At 42.3% G+C, this 25,148-nt stretch overlaps 1 protein-coding gene and 1 long non-coding RNA gene across 4 annotated transcripts in view; one reads left to right on the forward strand and one right to left on the reverse strand.

Moving 5' to 3' along the window:
• ADAMTS9 (ADAM metallopeptidase with thrombospondin type 1 motif 9) overlaps positions 1-25,148 on the reverse strand; it is a 167,724-nt gene that overhangs the window by 44,422 nt on the left and 98,154 nt on the right. The window contains exons 29-30 of one of the 3 annotated variants that reach the window (XM_045990177.1): positions 7,231-7,398; positions 302-475 (exon numbers count right to left, since the gene is read on the reverse strand). The exons of 1 other annotated variant lie outside the window; for it this stretch is intronic. In XM_045990177.1, the coding sequence (XP_045846133.1) occupies positions 302-475; positions 7,231-7,398 (342 nt within the window). The remainder of the gene's footprint in view (positions 1-301; positions 476-7,230; positions 7,399-25,148) is intronic. One more of the 3 variants, XM_045990178.1, reaches the window with a different exon arrangement.
• LOC123932311 lies at positions 414-23,270 on the forward strand. Its single transcript, XR_006816423.1, has 3 exons — positions 414-492; positions 8,128-8,206; positions 22,861-23,270. It is a non-coding gene; the product is annotated as an uncharacterized LOC123932311 (long non-coding RNA).

The following is a 25,148-nucleotide window of genomic DNA, read 5'->3' on the forward strand; positions in this document are numbered from 1 at the left end:
GTCTTCTATCTCCCCCTCCTTTTGTGCAAGATAGCTGTATGCATTTGGCCCAAGGCCTGATACAGTGTTTCTGGAGGCAGCCCGACTTGGAACATTCAAGAACACAGACGTAGGAACTGCATAAAAAGGAGGAGCTCTCCCACCCTGGTCGGAGAGAACTACTTGCCGTCTGACAGCAAACCTTCTGGGAAAGAGCCAGCCTTGTCACCGTGCTTGAAGTCATTTCAGGGTCAAGGATGTGGTGATTGCAAGGGGGTTGAGCGAAACGCCTGGCAGGTGCCCACTTCATGGCTCTACTTACTTCTTGCCATTCCTCTGCCCTCCAAGCATAGCGAGGACACGGCGGGGCTTGGCAGACGCGCTCCGACTCCGGTCTGGTGTACGGGTTGCACTCGGACTCTCTGGCTATTTTGTGTGCTCCCATCTGACAGCCCACGCTTCTCCGCCGTGTGCCTTGGCCGCAGGATACAGAGCACTAAGAAGAAAGACCGTGTAAGTGGGAGCTTTGGGTCATTTGGTGGGCAGGGGGGTGTGTGAGAGTGTGTGTGAGTGAGTGAATGTGTGTATGTGTGTGTGTGTGTGGCAGGGGTGGAGAAGGGTCACAGGCATGGGGAATGCACTCCTAATCCAATGACTTTCACCACTATTACAAAGCTTTCTAATTTCCCAATGAAAGGGACCCAAGATTATGTCTTAAATCTGCAAACTTAACTGTCGTTCAGGGCTGGTGAGTGAGATTTGTATTCGAGTCTTGGGAAATCTCTAAAGTTACCCAAACTCTTGGAGACTGAATGAGGCTGGGAAAGATGATTATAAAACATTTAATACCAATCTCGAAATAAATAGTGCTGCCATGTGAAATAAAAACCCCAAATGATTTCTATCCCAGAGGACTGAAAGTTCTTGAAAATTGGAGACACAGAGCTGTTGTACAAGAAGAATTTCTTGGCAGATTAAAAGTATAACTCAGGGAGAGTAAATCATGAAAGCTTTTAGGGCCTTATAAGTAGAATTATTTTCTCCATCGCTTCCTTTCCTTGCTCCTATTCCTGGAGACAAAGGAATTTTTTTTTTTTTTAACTACTGAATTCACAGAAGTATTAGAGCCTATTTACAACCTTAGATGGATATATGGAGAATAAAAGCTGACAAGGAAAAACCATTTCCTTGGGCGGGCATCATGTTTCCAACCCTTGAAAAATACTGTTAATCAGGCTAAACATTTTGTTGACCAAGTTGCAAAACACCATATTAAGTCTGCAATTAACTTTCCTTTAAATTAATTTTTTAATGGTTTCCTCATTGCTGGGTTTAATAATCTCACTTATGGGCAGGCCAAGAATTATTGTCTTTATTAAGGTTTTGACAGAAACTACAGGCAACATTTGTTTTTAAAGAACAGTATATTATTATACTGAGCCATTTAAAATTGTTACCAAGTTTTTGCGATAGCTTGGCCTCCATCAATTTGTCTGGCATTGAGAAAACAAACTTAACGTACATTACGGCTGCATTTCTGAGACGAAGTCTTAAAGAATAGAATCACGATCTTTTCAATTAGAAAAGCATCCTTGTCCAATTAACCTGCAGCAGGATTCGTCTCACTCTGAGGTTAATGGGAATTTACTAGCGAGAAGCACACCCAACGGATTCTGCTGAATATTAATTTTATTTTCATTTCAGGTTTTAAGAAAAGAGCTGATACTATTTAGAGGGCAGCTCAGGAAATCATATCATTTCAGATGGGTCTATGCTGGGCAGGAGCTTGAATGTTCACATCAAAGCTAGTTGAAGAGAAGGAAATATTTTGAAGCAACACAGCTACTATTGTTTGGGTTTAATTGTATTAATTGGATTGAATGAATCCATGACCCAGAAGAAACCAGACTTTTAAAGTCATTATGTCTTGGGTGGAATGGGAGGGTTCCTAAAGACAAGTGATGGCCTTGTCTACAGAGATCGACCATTTAATGCTCATGGGAGCTATATGTATAATATTTCCCATTGAATACCCTGGAGATGAATGAACTGTAACTTGGGGGAGTCACTATGTGAATGACAGAGAGGTTCCAACATCATCATCATTCACAACAAACACTGACAATTAAAAAACCCTTTAGATATATATATACACATATACATATATATATATGTATATGTATATATATGTATACACACACACACATGAATATCTCTGGACACTCCCAGAGGAGTGTATCAAAATGGAAATACAAAGAAAGACTAAGAATAATTAGGGAGACAAGTTTGAGCACAGCATAGGGCTGATATATATTCAAAATCTCACAATGTTTTAACAAACTAAAGAAAAAGGAACAAATGTTAAAGACTTTCAGAGTCTGTACTCTTCAAGCTCTAAATAAATGAAACCTCTTTTTGATGCTAGTGTTACTGAGTAATTTACTTATGGTTCAACGAAGGCAATATATTAAGAGCCATAAGTACCCAACATTAACCAAAAATCACTTCCTCCGTGTTCAACAATTTCTCAAAAGGCAAATAAAGACACAGGAAGGTTTAGTGATAGGCTAAAAATTGTTATTTTTATCATGTCAAAGCCAGCTTGGAAAGAAGGAAAGTTTTTCCATGACTTAAGTGCACATAAAGTCTAAAGTTTGCCTTTCCGAATGCCCTATGTACGGTCATCTTTGTTCAAAAGCAAGTACACTGAGTCAGAGTTAGTTAGTTCTCTGTGTTGGACTTTCTTCCTGTGCTGTCTCAAGGGAGGCAACAATTTGCATACAGAGCTGGCCATGCTTGTTGGTGAATTCTGTGAGGTTTGAATGGAAAGCCCATGAATAAATCAGGGAGCGTTAGAGAGACCTCTGCATGACCCTGGACGTGGTGAGGGTGTGGTGGTGTGTGCACATGTGTGTGCTCAATGCTTCCTGTGTTATTCAGTACATCTTCTACTTAGTGCCTAGGGGAAAAATGTTGAACAGTCTCTGTTAATGGGTTTCCCCCTGCCATCATTCCACCCTGGAATGTGCAGGTTTGAAAGGAGATGTTTTTAGTTCTGAACTTCTGAGCTGGGAACTATGTTTCATCTCTCTGTCCTCCCTGCCATGCAGAATCTCCAACTTATAGGGGGACCTCCACATTTATTTCCACAGATTAAAAGAATCTCTTTGTAACTTCTGATGTGTGGGAGATCATATATATACTTGAAAACTGGAAAGTATTTTACATACTTTTTCCCAGTATTAGTGTTGAAATTATGGTGGTGATGTTATTTAGAGGAGGGACTAGCTTAAGAAACAACTATATGAACCAACTTTAATAAATAATAAGAGTCCCAACAATAATAGCAACCTTTTAACTTAGCACTTACTATGTGCCAGACTCCATACTAGGGTTTCTCCACCTAATAATTCTTTATTGTTTGGAGCTGTCCTATAGCCACCGTAGGAAGTCTGGCAGCTTCCCTGGACTCTATCCATTTAATGGCAGTCATATCTCCCCTCCTCCACCTACTTGCGACAACCAAGACTGTCTCTAGACATTGCCAAGTGTCCCAAGAGTATAAAATCACCCCTGAGAGCTGAGCTGCATGCTAAGCATTTGACAGAATGTATCTTTTATACTTCCTAATAAGTCTTTTAGAAAGACCCTGCACAAAGATGGTAAACAACAGAAATAACTCCATCAAAGACAAAAACATAAAGCAGTCAAAGTGAATTCTGCCCTAGGCAATGGGCCATGGCTACTCTGGATTAGAATTTGGCTTCCAGTTTTAAAATATGGTGCTAATAGGATGCAGTCTTCTATACTACGTCAGCAAGAGTGTGGGCGAGAGGCCCATATTCAAACAATCCAACATCAATGCTTACAGTTCAAATACAAACGAAATAATGGAGAGTACACAAGCGACTCTCTTTCTCATCACTGACTATGTGCATATGTGCATAAGGTTTCCTTGATTTCTCAAAAGACATCAGCTACACATTCGCCATGTTTCTGCATGAAACATTAGCAGAGTATTTCAGAATCAGACGCCACAACCAAGCTGTAATTTACAAGAAAAGTTCTAACCAAAAACGGCTCGTGGATTCATCATGCAATTTGCCAGCTCCCATTTTGGTCTTAGTACTGAAGGGTTTTTAAAATTTAATTATTTCCCTCCATTGAAGACACCACCGATGGCAAGCAAAGCATTGTGTTTTGTATCGCTAAGGGGAAAAAGGGCTATTTTAATTAAATCATGGCATTCCATTGGTTGTTAGACCCGTTCTGAGCATACAGGGTTTCAAGTGTGAAAAAGACATGCACCTTAGGACCAAGAAATGAATTGACCAAGTGAATTCATGATCGACAAGCAATGATGAAGTGTTACTTTTATTCTAATCTGATCATTCATTCTTTTGATTTCTGACTTTTTTTTTAAACCTTTCTATATGAATGGATTAAACAATTTTTACTCTGGAATGGTTCTATATCATGGGACTCCAAAGCCTTTGCATTTATCAAAACTGAATCAAGAATGTGATGCCGATTTTTGACTTAAAATTTCATGGGCATCCCTTATCTCTTGATCCAAAGCATCTAAACAAATTGAATGTGGAACTTTTAAAAAAAATGTTTTAAAATTTTAGTGAGGATGTTTTCCAAAATAAGCTTTCCTTTTATTGGAAAGATTTCCTTGACAAATTCAAGATTTTCAAAAGATGTAGAAATGAAACATTCTACTTTAAATCTCAAAGCACCAATTTTGAGGGTGAGAATATGAAAATCAACACAGCCCAATATTCTATACGTCCTATTATCCTCAGACATTTCGACATGATGAGAAATGGCCCTATTTCTTCTTCCTACCTGGAACAGCAGATGACTAGAATATTGTATCAGCAGAAAACAAAAGGACCAGATAGATATAAAATCTTCTCAACATTGTTGCAAATGGATAATCATTACTCTTGCTTCAATATCACTGCCTTAGGGTTATTTCTGTTTACCAATGGATCATTAGTAAGCCAATAATCTTTAACCATGCAGACTGTCTTTCTTCATTAACCACTGCATCTGATTATTTTCAGGCATACTTCTAAATTGCATAAATCAGATTTTTTTCTCATGTAGCACCTTGTTTTGCCTGCTTTTATAATTCATTTCTACAAATCAAATCAGGGCATTACAAAGCTGGCCACAGACCATTACATAACTGTGTTTACTTGCATTTTCTACAAAGGTGACTAGACTGTTTTAGGCAATCATTTTGAACAGGTGCAGTCTTTTCTATGCACCTGTTCTATGCATCTGTTCTATGCAGAATGCAGAGACATTCTGATAATCCTATTACCTTATGTTCAAAAAAAAAAAAACCCTGCCAGGGTTCAAACCTAATCATCCCAGCATAAGCAATTTTAGACTTCCCAACAGGATCGCAGAATACTGGATTAAAACTCACTGTGTTTACCAAGAAAGAGTGAAAGATTCTTTTCATTGTCTCTATATTGAATAAATTGGCCTATAAAATGAGCATCATTTCCATCCTCCAAACTTAATATTCAGGGCATGATGCAAATAGATAAGTAGAGGTCAAGGAACATAAAGAAAAGCAACAGAGCATGAAAGTCTACAAGAGGACAAGCTAATTAGTGCCGTATCTTCAATAATGTTAGCTGCGGGCTTATACATGAATTGAATAGCTCTCCAAATAAGAGGGCTGGGAGTTACAGATGACAGCAGTCACTTAGACAAGCCATTAAGGATGACCAATATGAAACACTGCCTTGAAATCTGATCGCTTAGGGAAGTCAGAGGAACAATTCACTCTGATTGGACCCCAAAGCTTTGACTGTTGAATTAAAACAGAAACAAGAACACATGATCGTTATGAGAGAGGCCTTAAGAAGGATGAGGCTACTCTTCTAAGGAATGATGCAAGGCACGTCTTGCATTTCTGTGAAGGGGCATATGGCAGGGGGTGAGCGGAACGCCATGTGGGACAATGATGCCAGCTCAGAGCATTTAAGAAAAATTCACATTTCTAGAGGAATTTTCCATTAGTCATGACGAGATGGAGAATTCCCGACTCCTCCGCACGTTAACACAGCCATCCGGAGCTTCTCTGAGGCTCCGGAGACTCAAGATCCAGGCTTTGAAAGAACCAAATCTGGAACCTTCCAACTTGGAACCTACTTTTTTATTGATTCTTAAAAGCACTGGTAATTCTCGGCACAGGAGAACCACAAATTCAGTGAAAGCGCAAAGAGGCCAAGCAACGGAGAGGAAGAGCAGCATGAAAGACAGAATATACAAAACCGCACCTTATTATTTTTTAGCAAGCACCTTCAACCACGCTGAGAGGATGCGCGAGTACAGCGTGAAGAGATCAGCCTCAAGGCTGATGTGTGAGAGACTTTGGTTCACACATCAGTTGTTTATAGGTAAACAGAAGCTTCTGAAAAGTTCCTGGCTAAATACAACAGGGAAATTCTCTCACCCGGCTCCTGTCTAGATTACCAAATGTTTAGAATTAGTGGAGTGTGACTGTAATTGCTTTCTTGGGAACTTACCACCCCCTCCCTTCCCCGTCCGAGAGACACATCACATTCATCCAAAGAAAATATTTCTCTTGAGGGCCTCTTAGATTTAAGACCTCTGAACTAAGCACTCGGCATTCATTATGGCATTAAATCCTCACAAGAGCTCTATGAAGTAGGCTCGGGAAGGTTAAACAGATCACCCAAGGTCGCGTAGCTAGAAAATTCGAGAACACTTCTCCTTCTGTCCCCCACCTCTGTCGTGCAGAAGCAAAGGGGCAGAGACCTAGTCACTAGTCCCTCATAGTGGCCGCCCATGCTGTAAGCATCTCAATCCCGACTCAATTCCTGCCAGGTGAGCAGAGTCAAGCTTACAGCAGTCTGAGTTAGTGGTTGTTTAAGTGGTGGAGGGGACTAAAACACGCCATCAGGGAAGTCCTGAAAGGCCACTCTGGGCCAGAGGTCTGACACCTACAACCACTACTACTTAGAATTCATCCTCAACAACCATCCTGCTGGAGGCATTCTGCAAGGCACGAAGGGCTGAATCCACCTGCCCCAGGTCTCCCAGCGAGCAAGTACACTCACATAAAGAGTGTTCCCTTCCCCGTCGGCCCCAAGCTCCCCTCTGCAAAACCGGAACTGTGCAGAGAAACACAGCCAACACGCTGGTGTCGGCCACGTGGCGGAAGGGAAGAAGGAAGCAGTCGTAAGGAGAAGCATCGCTCACCTGACTCCAGGCGCCAGCCTTCCATTTGGGGCATCGTCCTCCTCTGCACTTTCTGAGCCCATTTGGCTTAGCAAGGTGTTTACAGTAATCACTTTCTAAATGGCTTCCATCCTTTGCCATGCAGTAAACATTTCGTTGCTTATGCCCTCGACCACAAGAGACAGAACACTGAAATATAAAGCAATGGCAAGGTTGTTGTTGTGGTTTTTTGTTTTTGTTTTTAAATCACATGGAGTTTGATAAAAACCTGAGTTGTGAGATGTTAAGATCATATCTAACACGAGTCATCATCCCCCTTTTTCTAGAGCCATTTTGGGTAATATCTCAAGGTTCCACATGGCAAGAAGGTGGCATTAGGGGGAAAAATGTCTGTAGCATTACAGCAGCAATCCTGCATAGTATTTTGGGTCACTCAAGAGTGTGGGCAAATCCTGACCCTTCACGCAAAAAATAAAGCCAATGAACCAGAAATTACCACGAAATTCTGATTTTTAAGTCCCACTATGAATTCGTAAGGATTCCTGTTGCACATCTCACTTTACGCAATCTCTGATCAAGATATTTCTTCAACAGGGGCGCCTGGGTGGCTCAGTGGATTAAGCCACTGCCTTCGGCTCAGGTCATGATCTCAGGGTCCTGGGATCGAGCCCCGCATCGGGCTCTCTGCTCTGCAGGGAGCCTGCTTCCTCTTCTCTCTCTGCCTGCCTCTCTGCCTACTTGTGACCTCTCTCTCTGTCAAATAAATAAATAAAAAAAAATCTTTAAAAAAAAAAAAAGATATTTCTTCAACAAAATGCTTTGTGATTCACTGATTTGGATAAAGGTACATTTCCAAAATACAACTGTGTCCAATTTCCTAATTAAATGATTTAAAGGAACTCTTTGACCATTTTTCAGAGGATAAACTCTCATTTTCCCAGTCGGTTGGGGAAGGAGGTGAAAAAGCCACGTTAGAAACTGAAAGGTAAGCGAGCAGGTAAGTCTGTGCCAATTTGGGGAGGGAGGCATTACCTTTCAACTTTGATCTGCAAGTTCACTGAACTGTTTTAAATGTGACCTTGTCTGACCACATCTAAGAAACTTGACTTTGATTTCAGATTAGGTTTCTCAGAAAGGTTTAGGAATCAAAGTGCCCATGGAGTCAGGACAAAAATTTGATATGACAGCTTCTTGTGGAACAGGCAAGAGGCTGGCTGGCCCCAATGAGTGCACTGAGACATTCAACGTCCATTTGCCTCATTAGCAATTACAGAAGTCATTACCACTTGGATCATAAGCTTGCTGGCTCAGGTTTTCAAGACACATTATTTCCCAATGTAACGTTCTTGACTTTTAGAGGAAAATGAGTTTAAGAATGAAGAACAAAATGTGAAAATGCAATGAAAACAGATTTCAAGTGTCATTTCCTTCTATTCAATATTTCTCATTTCCCTCACTAACTCTGTGATTTTGTTAACGTAAATTACCGATGTGCCGTTTTGTACCTCATAGATAAATAGTGCCCCATAAAACACGGAGCCGAATATTAATCCAATTGCTATTACCAAGCATGTTCAAAGTTCTATCATTCATAAATGTGCCAGACATCTTTCTCTAATAAGCACAAATCATTACAAACATTTCAACAGCAGCTAGTAGATGATTTTGCAATATGTATATTAATAGGTTTGGCTGTGACTTTTTACTTCAGGAAATGGAAACATTGCTGGCTGCCTTTGAGCTCTGTCTTATGAGAGTATTATGATTTGGAGTTGTCATTCTGGAAATCTTTTTTTTTTTTTTAAAGAGTTATTTATTTATTTGTGAGAGGGAAGTGGGGGGAAGGGCAATAGAGGGAAAGGGAGAGAAAGTCTTAAGCAGACTCTACGCTGAGCGTGGAGCCTGATGTGAGGCTCGATCTCATGACCCAGAGATCAAGACCTGAGATGAAACCAAGAGTCAGACGCTCAACCGACTGCGCCACCCAGGGGCCCCTGGAAATCTTAATAGAGCACACAGTGTGGAAGGAGGGAGACCAATTTAAATATTCATGCCAGAACAAAAATAACCATCTTTCAACACACAGTGCTTTCATGTATGTAAAGCCTTGGGACATAATGCTGGAAGGTTTTTAGAATGAAGCTCCTAGGGGCACTTGGGCGGCTCACTGGTTAAGCATCCATCTTCCATTTTGGTCATAATCACAGAGACTTGGGATCGAGCCCCACATTGGGCTCCCTGCTCAGCAGGGAGTCAGCTTCTCCCTCTCTATCTGCCCCTCCCCCTGCTTGTGCTCTCTCTTTCTCTCAAATCTATAGATAAAATCTTAAAAAAAAATAGAATGAAGCTCCTAGAAATACTCCTACAAACCAGTAGTCTAATGACTTGCATACAGAAAAATCTCTACTGTTAGTGACTAATTTTAATATTTAGAAACTTAACATCGACAAATAACAAAGGGGCATAATTTGAATTTGGGATGAATTCCTTTGTTCACTCAATAAACATATGAGTGCCTACTAAGTTTCAAGATATATGTGAAGGGCTGGCAACACAGTGATAAGCAAAGCTGACCATGCCCCACCTCATGGAGCTTCCAGGACAGTGACGGACACCAACACTGACCATGTGTCGACAAAAATAAATGCCCGCTTGGCAACAGAGAGGAGTGCTCTGGGGGAAGCCAGCTGCAATGGTTGCAGGAGGGCTCCTGAGGCTTCCCCCAGGGCCAGACCACACAGAACTCACAGGTCATAATCATATACTTGGATCTGGAATATCACTACTGAGTTTTAAATCTGGGCAAATACGGTCTGATGTTTGCTGCAAAAATTCTACCCTGACTGCTGAGTGGACATTGGATGGGAATACAGCAAGAATGGAGACAATACAACAGTAGGAAGCTACTGAAGAGGTTCAAGGCAAGAGGAGATGGTGATTCTTCTTTTTTTTTTTCCTCTAGAGGAAAAGAGAAGGGGAAGGGGCAGACAGTGAGGGAGAGAGAGAATTTTAAGCAGAGTCCAGGCTCAGTGCAGAACCCGACCTAGGGCTTGATCTCACAACACTGAGACCATGACCTGAGCCAATATCAAGAGTCAGATGCTTAATCGGGTGAGCCACCCAGGCACCCTGGTGATGGTGATTCTAAAAAGGGTGCAGAGTGTTGGGGTGGGGGAAGTTGGTAGATTTAAGACATACTTTTTTTTGAGGGAGAAATGGTGGATCAGCTGCATGGGTACAGGGGAGGAGGAAGACTCAGGAAAGACTCCCAGGTTTGCAGTGCGGCCACCTGGATAGTGATGATATTTACAGGGATGGGGAAACAGCCCTTGGAGTCGAGGGTGTCTTTATTGTGGGAAACAGAACTCAAAAGACGTGGATGCATGGGTTCAAATAGGGGCTTCAGGAGGGTGAAGAAACAGGCCTACCTGTAAACACAGGAACATGGGTGAACTTACAGCAAATCCGCCCATAGGGATAGTCAGTTCAATATATAAGCATACAAATGAGCTATCCTTTAATATGAAGGGTGAGAAAGAGAGTTGATGGAAATAGCCATTCAGTAACCGGCCATGGCATCAGAGGGACAGTCTAAAAGGAGAGGCAGAACTAGAAAAGGCACATTCTAACATTCTCACATTCATCCATGGGCCAGGCACTGCTCTAAGACCTGCACTGTCTCATTTAATCATCCCAATAACCATAGAGAGAGGTACCAGGATCAGAGACAACTGGTGTTTCTAAACTGGCATAACCATAGTGCTTTCTACATGCCTCTCTGCCACTCACCGCCCCCACCCCGTGATTAAAGCACAAGCAGACAGGTGTCTGTGGAGAACAGTAACAGCACAAGGAAAACAGTGGAACGAGCACCACCATCACTGACAATGATGCATCGGAAGAGCACTACTGATGCGACCAACATCTGTTTCTTGTGAAATGAAATGGATGAAGCAGTTTCCAAATCCGCTATCTTAGAGCGCTTGGGTGGCTCGGTCTGTTGAGGATCTGACTCTTGGTTTCAACTGAGGTCCTGACCTCAGGGTCCTGGGATCGAATGCCACATAGGGCTCTGCACTCAGTGCACAGTCTGCTTAAAGATTCTCTCTCTCCCCCTCTCCTCTCTCTCTGTCTCTCTTTCTCTCTAAATAAAATCTTTAAAAAAAAATCTGATGCCTTAAAATCTGGTTAACATCTAGATTAGCTGCCTCCTACCTATTCCTATGTGCCTTTTTCTTATTTGGGGATTTGAACGGAACCAACTCGGGAAAAAGGACGCAATACTTCAGCATGACTCACCACACATATAATTTGCCTGAAATTAAGATCTAAAAGTGATAAGGAAATTCTCAAGGTAACTAATCATGAAAACCACTTTTCATTTTATGCTTTCTAACTCACCAATGAAGAGAAGCAGCTGCTTATGGAAATTTTCATATCTAACAGGTTCATTAGTGGGTCTTTTAGGATTTCCTAAAGAAGCTGTCATTTCGATAATCAAATAAACACAGGTTGCAGCTCTTATATGCTGAGAGAAATTTCCATCTGATCATTTCCAGCCTTTTCCAGGCACTGACTTCTACATCGATGTGAGTCCCTAAGATACGACAGTTAAATTCGGCGCTTTACCTCGTGGGGGCGATTTATTGGCTCCCTATCTGAGGGTTCTTGGTCGGTGCAATGTGTAAGTCCTTAAATGTCAAGTCTCGCCTGAAAAGCAGGCTGGCAGCAAGGATGCGAGGCTGGCAGCCAGGGTCCAGGACAGCCTTTGCCAATGCCGGGGATGAATGAGGTCAGTATGCAGGAGGATCACAGGACCAGGAGAGGCGAAACCGGCTGGCACACACTCTCCCACCCAACCCAGGATGAGAGCACAAGGACATAGCCTGGGGGATCAGAGCGCCCAACGTGGCTCCGTGTGGGGGCTGGAAAACCATGTGGACTTGCCACGTGGGAAAAAGATAGGAGCTGCCGCTCTCCCGTGCTTACGTACTGCCCTCCACGTAGAGGCAGCCAGCAGATAATTATGGAAGTGAAAGTACGCATGAAATCTGTAGCAGTCACAGAAGCATGCTAGAAGCCAAACGTCCCCTTTTCCTAAATGTCGCATGAAATCTGTAGCAGTCTCTGCTACATGAAAGTACGCATGAAATCTGTAGCAGTCACAGAAGCATGCTAGAAGCCAAACGTCCCCTTTTCCTAAATGTCGCCAAGAAAGAGGCACCCAGGCCCACAGTGTGAATGCTGAACTGATTTGGCATAAGTTATTTAGATTCAAAAGGCCACTCTCAGACCACTCTTTCAGCTGGGACAGAACTACTGGAAATCACACCAGCTACCTTCTATTGAACCCTTACTAAGAATGACAAACTAAGCTGAAGGACACTGGCTTCTGTCATTTAATCCTAACAGCAACCTTGTGACTTAGAAACTATTAGGGTTCCTTTTTCCACATCAGGAAAACCAAAGAGGGTGACATTACTTGCTCAGGGTCACAAAGCCAGGAAGCAGCAGAGTTAGTCCCGGGCTCCAGGACCACTACCGTCTTCCTTAACCTACACAGAAGAAAGGTCTTGGTTAAGAAAACAGGCTGGGGACGCCTGGGTGGCTCAGTTGGTTAAGCAGCTGCCTTTGGCTCAGGTCCTGATTCCAGCGTCCTGGGATCGAGTCCCACATCAGGCTCCTCGCTCTGCAGGGAGCCTGCTTCTCTCTCTGACTCTGCTTGTCACTCTGTCTGCCTGTGCTCTCTCTCTCTCTCTGACAAATGAATAAATAAAATCTTAAAAAAAAAAAGAAAAAGGAAAAAGAAAATAAGCTGTCCACCTCAGTGGACCCAAGGCAACATCAAAAAGCAAGGACCTCAAAGACATGTCTCTCGAGACTATTCTAGAAGCCTCTGCTTCCTCAGTCCCTCAGGAAGACAGTACCTGTACAACGTTAGTGTTTCTGACCTTACTACTTTCTTCATGGCATCGTTAAGACCCAGGGAAGAAAGACGATTAGCGTGTAAATATACAATCACATAAATAAAGGGCCAGCTCGCCCTTTGGCTGTGGCCACACTCTCATTTTTCCTGGCCATTTTTCAGGGTTTCTTCACCCTATGGGGTCTGCCTGGTGCCACACGGCGAGTGATGGCTTCTGTTCCCTGGTGAATGGCTCTTTGCATGGGCATGAATGGAAGGCCGCGGGTCGTCGATTTGGGCCTGCCAATTCACCGAGGACTCATCTCTCAAATGTCTGAGCTGTAAGACATCTCAAAGATGGTTCAGTCCTTCTATTTATCTTCTAAGTGCAAAAAAGGAGACATGGCACCTCACAGTCACACAGCAAGGAAGGAGTAAACGCCGGCTTAGGACACGCAGAACAGGATCCCCCTGGAGACTTGTGGCCAAGTACTGGTGTTCTTCACGTGGCTCAGGAACCATGGCTGTGGTGGACATGCGTAAGTGGCGGCAAAGCTCCCTTCCTGTCTCCATCTTGCTCTAACATGCAGCATTGCGAGTCACAGGTTTTGGAGTCTGGTACGCCCAGGCTGACAAGCCGTCTGCCATTTTCCTTTGGGGCCACCTGGGGCCAATTAACCTCTCTCGACTCAGATTTGTCGTCTGTAAAATGGGGACCCCAGCACTGTCTACACCCAACAGAGTCACGTCACAGTGAAGTGGGACACTGCCTAGAACCAGAGCTCTTGGTGTTCTGGGCGAACAGTGTAAAAACCAATACCCGTTCATGAGCACCACTACTACCATTTTCTATTCAGCAGAGTCTTTTAGAATATCTCCCAACACGTGGGTAGAAAGGTGAGTAATTTTTTTTTTATCTATGTTAACTAATGGAGTCCCTGAGATCAGCATTCTCCCATAGGAGTTTGCTGAGTGAAGAAGGGAACTTGGATAAAATCTCACTCATGTGAGCAGGTGAAGAGCTTTCCTTTCCAAAGGTCACAGAGCACTCCACAGAGCAGACATAAATGTGGAAGACTCCTCCTCTTCGGTAGTGCCCTTTCCACTCTTTTCAACTATTATTAATATGGTCTCCCTGGCCACAGAAGACAGGAAGATGGTTAGAAAAAGAAAGACCCCACATCTGAATGATGTCTTTTTTTTACTCCATCGTTTCCAGCTCATACATATTATCTCAAGAGCTACTTATGTTTCTCATTTGCTTCTTGAGAGGTTATTCCTTTAATGCCCCGAAACACAACCTCCATACCAGTGACCGCCATTACCGAACGGCCATGCCCTCCCTTCCCTGCTCTGCTCAGCTCTGCCTTGGCAGTGGTCACAGTCCTTTGTGACCTGCTGGGTGTGAGCACAGTGAGGGCTTCTCACAACACAAGAATGGCTCCGGATGGGGGGCATTGGGGAACCAGAATGACTAGGGCGGGAGAGAGAGTTCTGCCAGGAAATAAGAGCTGTGACTTCAGAGCGTAAAGCCAATGTTGACAGGTCAACATTGATGGCTGTTTATGTCCAGGACCACCATGGCACTTATTACCATGAAAAGGAGCAGAGAAAGCAGGAGATTGGCAGGGAACACCAGGGAAGAAAGCAGATGTGGGAGTCACGGTCATCCCAGCCGGATGGGGCATGAGTCCATGCATCCATCCCTGTCACCCCCAAGACCGACAGCCTTTGCAGTATGACAAAGGTCTAAGACTGTGGGAGAAAAGGCACTCAGACTCACATGTCAGAGCTTGGAGCACGCCTGGAGGCTGCTGTCAATACGATAGCCAAGTAGGTGGTCCTGTAATATGCCTTGCACAGGGGATGCTGGGGCCACGCCAACACGGGGACGCAGTAGGAAGGGCTCGTGCCCTCCACCTCCCATTCCCCCCAAGAATGATGAGGCACAGGGCTCTCCAGCTGCCCCCTCCCTACCTCATAATGAAACAACTTCAAATGAGAGGAGGGGACGTGAATATTCACATTAAATAGAACAGCCTATGAAATGAGCTACGCAAATTGGGAGACCCAAATGGAGGTTCTTTTTGTTCTTTTGTTCCACGAGAATGTTAAATACTACGATGTTTCTGCCTATCAAGACAAAAACCAAAGACCACGACAATCTGCAGAAGCAACACCTGGTGAATTTTATCATGGCCACCGCCAGTGGTGCCCCAGGAACCTGAGGTCTAGTACATTCCCTGGCCCTGGGGTCCCTAACAAGTCCTCTGATCCCCCATTTCCAAGCACACTGCCTATTCTGATTCTTTGTAAACTGACTTCAGCAGAATGATGATATTGGCATTTTTCAGGAAAGAGGTGAAAATGGTACAAGCCTACTCTGTGCTTGCCACGGGACTGTTCATGAAGGCAGTCTGGAAGACAGGGGGATAGTGGGTGAGATATTTGTGCCAGGATCCTTACTCTCAGCTGTTGCAAAGGTGAGTGACCAAGTGTCTGAGTAATTGGTGGGAAAGCTATGGCTGAGGGATGGGTGACCAGAACTTCTCAGCACTCTGAAGGTAGACCATGACTGAGGCTGCCTGGAGATGTCATTGTGCTAGAAGATGACAATGTTCAGGGACACCCCCTCATGACTTATGCTAATGTCACCGATGGTCAGGAACAGACCTGGGAAGCTGACGTCACCTTTGGGAATGCTTTCATTGAAAAGCAAGCCATGCAGATTCTCTCTGGACTGTCATCTACCCAACCCATGTCTAGCCCTTAAACCTCTTACTCTTCCCAAAGAACTGGTCTATCTCCCTTTCAGTCATTGAAAAGACACCAGGACAAAGTTCATGTAATTGCCTCTTCCAGTCTGGCTTTCTCTATCTAACTGGACCTTCCTCCATTGGCTTGGTGTGAAAGGAACATTTTTACATGCCAACATGTCAGACATCTTACAGTGAAAAAGTCTACAACTTTTTTGGGAGGAAGTAGTTTATGTGGTTAGTTTGCTTTTGGGTGGATGTGAATGCTACTGAAAAGCTGAGATGTGCATACATATCTGAGTCTGTACCCAGAGAAACAGATCTCAGCAGAAGGGAAAAAGCTTATCTTAACCATTATTGAATTAGATGCTTATCCTCCAATTTTACATTGCTCTACTGGGAATTCAGATAGGACCAATTCACTGGCCACAGGCACTATTCATCCTTGTGGCTTTTTTTGTCTTTCCCCCCCGCTTACTAGTTGGTTAAAGAAATAGCTCAAAATGCCATTGCTTTAGAAAGGATGAGACAAAAAGTCAAACCAGCTAAAATGTAAATGGCTAGAACATGAAACACTTGGCATTCGAAGGGACTAAAATTAAGTTGATGGTTATGGGTGAATTTAAATTATTCTTACACTATTTGGAGATCTACTCAAGGAAACCCAAGGTTTGGGACAGAAGAAGGTGGTTGTTATGAATTTGGTTTTGGAATCATTCAGACTGGGTTTGACCAGTACTATCTCTTCCTTTGTGATCCTAAACAAAACGCTTAACCATGCCAAATATCTCTTTCCCATTCTGCTCAACAGAGGCATGAAATGATGCTGAATAAGCATCTCAAACTTAACACGTCCAAAGCATAAGCCCTGGTCTTCCTCTACAAACCCCTCCTTCCTACAGTCGGTCCTCTTTACTTCAGTCAATGGAAATTCCATCCTTCTGCTAATTCTGTATACAACATCTGGAGTCATTCCAACTCCTCTCTTTCTCTCGCACCCCATACCCAAACTCTCAGCTAATCCTTAGGTACTTGTTTAAAAATACATTAGAATCCCACCAATTCCCCCCACTTCTGTTGTGAGCATCTGAGCCACACACTCATGGTCTTCTCCCATCTCATTCACTGCAGTGGATTTCCTAATGGTCTCCCTGTTTCCACCTTTGTGCCTCCTATAGCTTCCTCTAGATTCAGAAGCCAGATTCAGTCTTATAAAACAAATTCATGTTCCTACTCAACTTTCCTCCCCACAATGGCTTCCTATATCACTGAGTGTAAGCAAAAATCCTTCCAATAGCCTGACCCTTCCTCCCCCATCCATGATTTACCCCGATGCTCCTCTCCCTTGGTTTCATCTCTAATTTCATATCCTAGCATCCACCTCCTCTAACTCAACCACACTGGCTTCCTTGCTGTTGGTAAGATGTGCCTGACATACTTCTGTCTCTAGGTCTTAACCCAGAATATTCTTCTAGATATCCACATGGCTTGCTTTTGTATTTTCCCCTCTCTCTGATCAAATGTCACTTTCTTAATGGAGACTTGCCTGACGTCCTTAAATGTATAGTTCCCATCCCACCCCCTCTGCCATGTTTTTTTTTTTTTTAAAATCCCTCTTCTCTAAGAATTTTTGTCTGTTTTATTCACTGCTATATCCCTGGTGGCGAGGGTTGTAACAAGCTTACAGAAAACATTCAAATATTTACGGAATACGCAAGTGAATGCATGAATGAGTGAATGAATAGCATCTCAAAGAACCTAGAGCCACTTCTCTCACAAGAATTTTTAAGGATTAAGTACGCATCCTGCACAATGCTCAGTTTCATTGTAGGGACCAAATACATTATTATTGTTCTCTCCTATCTCCTGTGTCTCTTCAGTCCAACACTGGCTAAGTACTCTTGTGGTTAAATACTTAATTCATAATTACAGAACTAAACACTGCATAAGGGACACCCAAAAGGAAGGTGATCTGAGGATGCAATATAAGGGAAATCGATGCAAACGGCAGAAGCTAGGAACTCAGAATACTACTCTGCCCTGCAAAGGCGAGACTACAGTCAAACACTGGCTCTAAGCCAGTGAGACCATCCTATATCCTGAGTGACCTTGAGTCACGTGATGTAGTTTCTCCTCCCCAGAGGTGTCACTTTGGAGCGACACTTTTCCCAGATGGAAAAATGTAAATATACGGACTGAAAATAAACTGTGAAGAAATGTATGGACACAGGTGGGGTCTACATGGGTTGGGCATTTTCTGTCTCTGTTCTGGCTGGAAACATCTAAAAGCAAAACACTGAAGACTTTCACTGCTGTTCCAAAACAGTGTGTCTCAGCTTGATCCTGATATATTTTTTTTAAGTTTCATTTAAGAAAAGGCTCTCAGAGTATAGGATATCCGGGGCTGCAAAACCAGTAGCAAGCCTGGGATTTTGTAATTATAGAGTGAATTTGACAGAAATAAATCATTGCCACCACCCTATACACTCTCCACAAACTAGCCACCACAAGCCTCTCTATTAAGTGGGGTAATTGGGTTACCCAGGTGTTAGGATCAGGTTGTGTTGAGAAAGACCTATTTTTCTCAGTCCAGTAGACTTCTCCTTAAAAATCTACCAATTCTCATCATACTAGGGTGTTGTATCATGGGATGGGGGGAAGCCAGGTCCTTTCAGGAGCACTGGTTGGGGAATTCTGGGTGACCAAGCCTAATTTCTGAGTTCCTTTGAAAACTATTCAAAACCAAGTGAATTGTTAAAATTATTCTGTTTAAAAATACAAACATTCAACTACCTCAGACTTTGATAAGTAAAATAAACAAAACCGGAAACCTGGCAGAAAGCCCTTAGAAAACAATCAGATACTAAGGACTCAACTTCAGTGGTTTAAAAAGTAGAGGAGAGTAAACTGATTTCCACTTGGGCAAGAGCTTGTTTCTTTCATGTGTCCCAAATCAAAATCAGTTTTTGTAGAATATTTGAAAGCCCTACCAGAGAGGGAGTGGGAAAGCAAGGAGCTTGGGAGTCAGTCACATCTGGCTTCAAGTATTACTGATCACATGATGCTGGGTAACTTACTTGCCTTCTTACTTGCATAATGGACACAGTAAGGTCGATTTTGCAAAGGCTTTATGAGGACTAGTAATAATGCATATAAAGCATTAGGTCCAGGGCTTGGCTCACCAAAATGTTCAGTAAATGGGGGTCTTCACTATTATTTCTCCAATTCCAAATTATGTAATTATAATTAGGTTTATAATTCAGGTTATATTTAGGTAAAAGGCAAAAGCAATTTCTAATTTTTAATGCTTTTTACCTAGTTAGTCCATTGCAAATTCAAGGTTCCAGTTAAGTCTGGAAGGTGCCACTCACTTGCTTTTTGGAGAACCACCTCTTCTAAACTGGGCACCAGCATACTTATCTTCTAAAAACATTTTCTCTGGTCCTCCATCAAAAAAAAAAAACTTTAGACATTGGGGGACAAATCCAATATTTCATTAGTACTTAGGTCCTACCACAAAACTTCTGAGGTTGATTACAGTATCTTAGGGGCATTTTGCTTGCTTTTCCTCTACTGATGAGCTTCTCTGAACCAAAAGTTTTGGAGTCACCACTAGTGTTTATGGGGCCATCATTAGTGACCTTCTGGGAAGAGAAGTATTGAGATTGATTTTCATTCAAGGGCCAGGAGATGCATCATCTCAAATGTTCTCTGATCCCCCCTTCTCAGAGCTGAGCCTACTGTCCTGGGGCCAGATCTGGATGTGCCCTGTGGAGGCTCGGTTGGTAAATATATAGCATTTGCCTCCTGCTGAAGCAAGAAAAGATTTGCAAAGTGGAAAAGGGAAGGTAGGGAGAGGCAGAGCTTCAGAAACTGTCTTCCTCAGAAATCCATGCACTGAAAAGTCCATTTAATGCCACACGTCTGGAGAAACTGATCACCTGTGTGTGACTTCCTTGTAAGGACTAAAAAAACCAGTGAGAAATAATTGACAGAATTGATGGGGAAAACTGGGGATCTCTACATCATAACAGTTTATCTTCCCAGAAAGGAGAAAGGAACAATTTGATAACCTTAAAGACTTCTGACTTAAAAAAATGGGAATTTGGTATCAAACACATTTGAGAAATGCTGCAGACTATACCCACCTAATGCTCATTAGACTATGGAAAGAAAAGTTCTGGGGCAGGAAATCCATTGAACCAGAGGGAGGAGGTGATGTTACCCTGTAGGGGATGTGGCCATGCTTGAAGACATTTTTGGTTATTACAACCAAGGGGATATACTATTGGCATCCAGTGGGTAGAGGTTAAGGTTGCTGCTAAACATCTTCCAAGGCACACACCAGCCCCCCCGCAGCTAAGAATGACCTGATCTCATATGTCAACGGTACTGAGACTGGGATATCCTGATTCATACTTTCTTATAACCCATGAAATACTTGCTGTATCACTGCCTTAGTCTCCAGTCAAAAACACAATCTGCTACTTCCCTGATAAAATGCACACTAGGGATTCATCCTATTTTTAAAAAAAGTATCTGAAGGAAAATCTTAAATATTCAACTCTGACACCAATTCCTCGATCTAGCTGGACCGTTACATACACACATTCTATCATGGATGAGGGAAACATGGACTGCTTGAAATGCAAGGCAAAAAGCAACAAATACATACGACCTATCAGGGCTGTCACAACAATTTTAATGCATGAACACGTTGGAGTAGCCCTTGTTTTCAAGTAGTGCCCATCCTCACCGATGCCCTTCTTTCTAAAGTTGGTCATTCTTGCTGAACTTGCCATGCAGAATGTCTGTGGATTATACTGGACACATTTGTATACATTTGTAACAATCTCCCTCTCCCCCACTCCAGAAAAAGGATGAGGGACACAGATTGTGGATTTGCAAATTCAGTCTGGTAAGGCAACTTTGAGATCTCATACTTTCAGCTCAGCCTTGAAAATCTTTGACTGACCTTGATGGCTTCCTGGAATCCCACATAATATTTAATGGGAAATTCAGTTCTCCAGAGAGAACTGTTTTCTGATAGCTAAACAGCATCATTCCATGGGGCTTGTAACTGTGACCTCAACTTTGACTTTTGATTAGGAATCCTCCTTCTCCTCACCAGATGTCTCTTTGGGCTTTCTCAACCTTGGCACTATTTCAACATTTTGGGTGAGATAATTCTTTGCTGTTAGGGGCTATGCCGTGCATTGTAAGATGCTAATTGACATCCCTGGCTTCCATCCATTAGAATTCAGTAGCAGCGCTAACCTATCTATGACACTTGTCCCAAGACACTGCCTAATGTCCACTGGGCGGCGGGGGGTGGGGTGGGGTGGGGGGTGGGGGGTAAAAATCACTCCCAATTGAAAACCATTGAATTATCCTAAGGTTTTCAGAAAGTCCAACAAGCTCTCAAAACTGAATTGATTTTAACTGACTTGATAGAGGTGGAGCCAGAGAGCTTTTTTTGGTGGATGGAAGTTGTAAAGGGCCTTCTGAACATGAGTCCAAGAAGATCAAGGTCTCAGACTAAAAGGGGTGGGAAGTCCTGGTCTCTAGAGAACGGGACATGTACAACGTGCACCCGAACCCCATACACAGCAATGAAGATCTCAATGACAATGAACAAACATGCTTTTCTGCACGGCACCTCCTCCCTGACATCATGTCCCTGACCCACCACCACTAAGGGGTTCCCGGATATGTCACAGCTGATGACGAGAGGGAAATCATGATTTCACCAACAGAATTCAAACTGCAATGAAATACGTGAGTTGGTTGGTTGAAGGCTTTTTATTAAGTGCAAGGAAAATAAACAACACACATTTTTGGGAAAAAAAAAAAAAGAAAAAAAGCTCTTAGTTTTCAAAGGAATCCAGACTTTACTGGGGAGCAGTAAATTAAAAAAAAAAAAAAAAAGGTGAGTCTGCATACAGCCAAGTATTTACTGGAATTTATTGGCAAGGCTTGCAATGGAAGTCTGGATTTCCCTGGGAAAAGGGGAGCAAAAACCCCACATCATTCCCCAGGGTCTTTCATTTTAGCTGCATGGGTGGGAGGGGGCTGAGGGAGGAAGGCAAATGGGGACAAGGAGAAGAGAAAGTCATGGGAAATGAGCCAATGAAAAACTAGCAAAGATTCTGTTTTTGCTGAGCCCTGGCTGTAGCCCTCACTTTCATTATGATGTGATAGTGTAAATCTGAGATTAAAAACAGCTTCCTAAAATATGTCAGAATTTTTAAAGTCCTGAAATAAATCCAGACCTACATTTCACTTCCTTTGAAGTAAAATACATCCTCTGAACCTATTTATGTTTCTTTAAGAAATTTTAACAATAACTTATTTTAAAATATATCAAACCTACAGAAAAAATTGCAAGATCATCACAAAGAACTCCCTTATCCTGGTCTTCCAACTGGCAACATTTTGCCACACTTGCTCATTCCTCCCTCCCTATATAATAATGGTGTATATGTATATATGAGCAACTTGTAGACATAAAGTTTCACCATCTCTAAAACTCTAGTTTCCCCAAATCAAGGACACTCTCCTACATAAATACCATATAACTCTCCAAGTCAGGAAGTCACTATTGTTACACCACCAACATTCAATCCTCTGTTTCTTTTTAATTATTCCCTCATAGAGATTAGCATTTTATTTCCATATTTCTAGGCCAATGCAATTAGGATTTCAGCTCCTAAGTAGCTGGGCCCATTCATTCATTCATCCGTCCATTAATCCATTCATTTTTAGTATGCTTATTTTACACCCACTTTGAGTAAGGCAACAAGCTTAAACAGTGGGTCTGTTCAGCCCAAAGGAAATGAAGGTTTAGGGTGATTAAATAAGTGATTTGGTTAATAGGTTTTTCACTTGAAATGTGGTGACTATTTCTTCCTTTGCTTTTCCTAAGAAGACGAAAGCAAACTTGCTGTTTTTTTTCCCCTATTATATTTTCCTTCTCTTTATTTCACACAGTTCCCAGACCATAGCCAAGTCATGTTCTACCCCTGCCGTGTAGATGGAGGAACACAGGGGACAATGATGGCTGAAGACAGGAACAGAACCCAAAGCTGTAGACTATCCTACCAATGGGAACAGAGGAGACTCAGCGTTGCCCAAAAAAGAGTTTAGTTTTAGCTCAAGAAACAGTTTGGAAGACATTTCAATGCATATGATGGCTTTTATTTCAAACAAAGAGCTTTCAGTGTGAGCTCACTTTTTAATAAATTTTAATTGCATTATTCACTTGTAGGGTAGCAGATTACGTTCTACAGCAAACCTTATCACCGCAAACATCTGAAAATCTCCTAACTGGCTTTAACAAAATCTGATCTATTGTCCTGATTATCTACAGATCCACTGAACAAAGAAAACACTTAGATTTATTACCCCAAATTATTTCATTTCTCTTTGTATATTAAAATGTCAGACATATCACCAGTAAGTGTTTATTAATTAGGGGATGCTTTTTTCCCCTCCAAATCGTCTAAAAACACAAATTTTGCTCTTTACTTGGTTTTAATTTTAAGAGAAACACTTTTCTCATATCCATCCCTTTAGGGTTCTGAAGCAAAACTTGAAAATGGCCAGGAGTTCCAGAATGTTTCAAATAGTTACAATTTGGGAGAGCAGAAAATCTTTAAATTTCCTCTTTCAACAGAGGTTGCATTTTACCACTTCACCAACTAAAGAGCAAAATGAGAAGATTATATCTTGGGTCAAACCTGGGGCTTGAAAGTCAGGAAATCCCAGGTTCAAGTCCCTTCTCAACAGTGTGACCTAGACCCAACAAGTTAACTTCTCTGATGGTGCTAATTTCTTCAAGTAGAGAAGATTAAATGAGAAAATATGGGTGAATTGCTTTGTGTAATTCCTAGCAAAAACTAAATGTTCCAAAATGTAAGCGATTGTTATAATAATAATAAAAAAATCAAAGCCTTCCCAATAATCATGGGAAGAGTACATATTTCTTTCCAAAATTAAGTGAAGGAAAAAAACAGCTCTTTTGTGGATAAGTGAAGCTACCCGTTCATCCACTTTCTGTGATGCTGAGAATTATTTTACTTTTTTCCCAGTTCAGTGCACAGCCAACCTGAGAGTGAACATAACATAAAAATCAGCGCTTTTAAAAAAGAGACCACCAGAATGGTTTCGAGTTTAATTCAGACGTCACCCTAAAGGAAAAAATAACAATAACAACTATCCAGCCACTGGAAACGAGTATCGATGACATCATCATTCGATCTACACCCATTTTGTTGCATACATTTTAATTTCAAGGGAGTGTCCGTGTGGGCCATGAATGTGACCGAGTCCATAAGGGCTTTCTTAACACTGGGAAGGCTAAGTATTGCCAAGCTAAATGATGAGAATCACAGTGATGGAGGAGACATTACCTCAACCCTGATTCTTTTGAAGTGTCTTTCAAACACAGCCCCTTAAAGTTAATCTCCCCAACCTTTACCTACAGGGCTCAGTGAAGAATATGAAAAGCTGCCTTCCTGAAACTTCCTTCAAAGAGGGAATGATCTCCTGGAATTCAAGCTTCCATAAGGTGACTACCTGGTGTTTCCCATTTTTGTCTTCTCCTAAAAAGCATCAATCAGGCCTTGCCCTTTCAGCCCACTGAACACATAAACACTCTTTCTCCTTAACTGAACTTACTGCCACGATGAACTTGAACTCTAAGATGCACAAGAGGAGAGTTGTTTTAACAGCTGCTTTTACATGGAGGCCCTGGAGTTACTACTCTCAAGACAGCTGGTTCTGATAAGCCTCTCTTTGCACTGTCCTGTTTTTTCCTAATGCCCAGCTGTCAGAGAACAACACCCACTGCAGTGTTCCAAAACAAAGGCACAAAGCAGAAGAAAGGCAGGAGAATGGTACTCACTTGGATATAAGGGCATCCTACCTAGGGACCCTTTTTACAAGCTGGCATAGGATTTTTCTCTCCAATTTACCTTAATAAGTTTAGTAATTTCTTGGCTAGTTGAGTATTAATTGCTTAAGATGTACTGTTGTCTGAGGTTGCCCTGTCCAATATGGTAGCCACCAGCCACAGGTGGCTATTTAAATTTAGAGTAATTAAAATTAAATACAATGTAAAGTGTGGTCTCCCTGTTGCACTTAGCCACATTTCAAGCACTCCATATTAGCCACATGGGTCTAGTAGCTTCCATAGTGGAAAGCAAAAATAGAAAACATTTCCATCATTGTAGAAACATACTGGACTACATTGGCCAAGGCATAGCCTCTTTCTAATA

This window comes from Meles meles, chromosome 20 (assembly GCF_922984935.1).
Source record: "Meles meles chromosome 20, mMelMel3.1 paternal haplotype, whole genome shotgun sequence".
NCBI lineage: Eukaryota > Metazoa > Chordata > Mammalia > Carnivora > Mustelidae > Meles > Meles meles.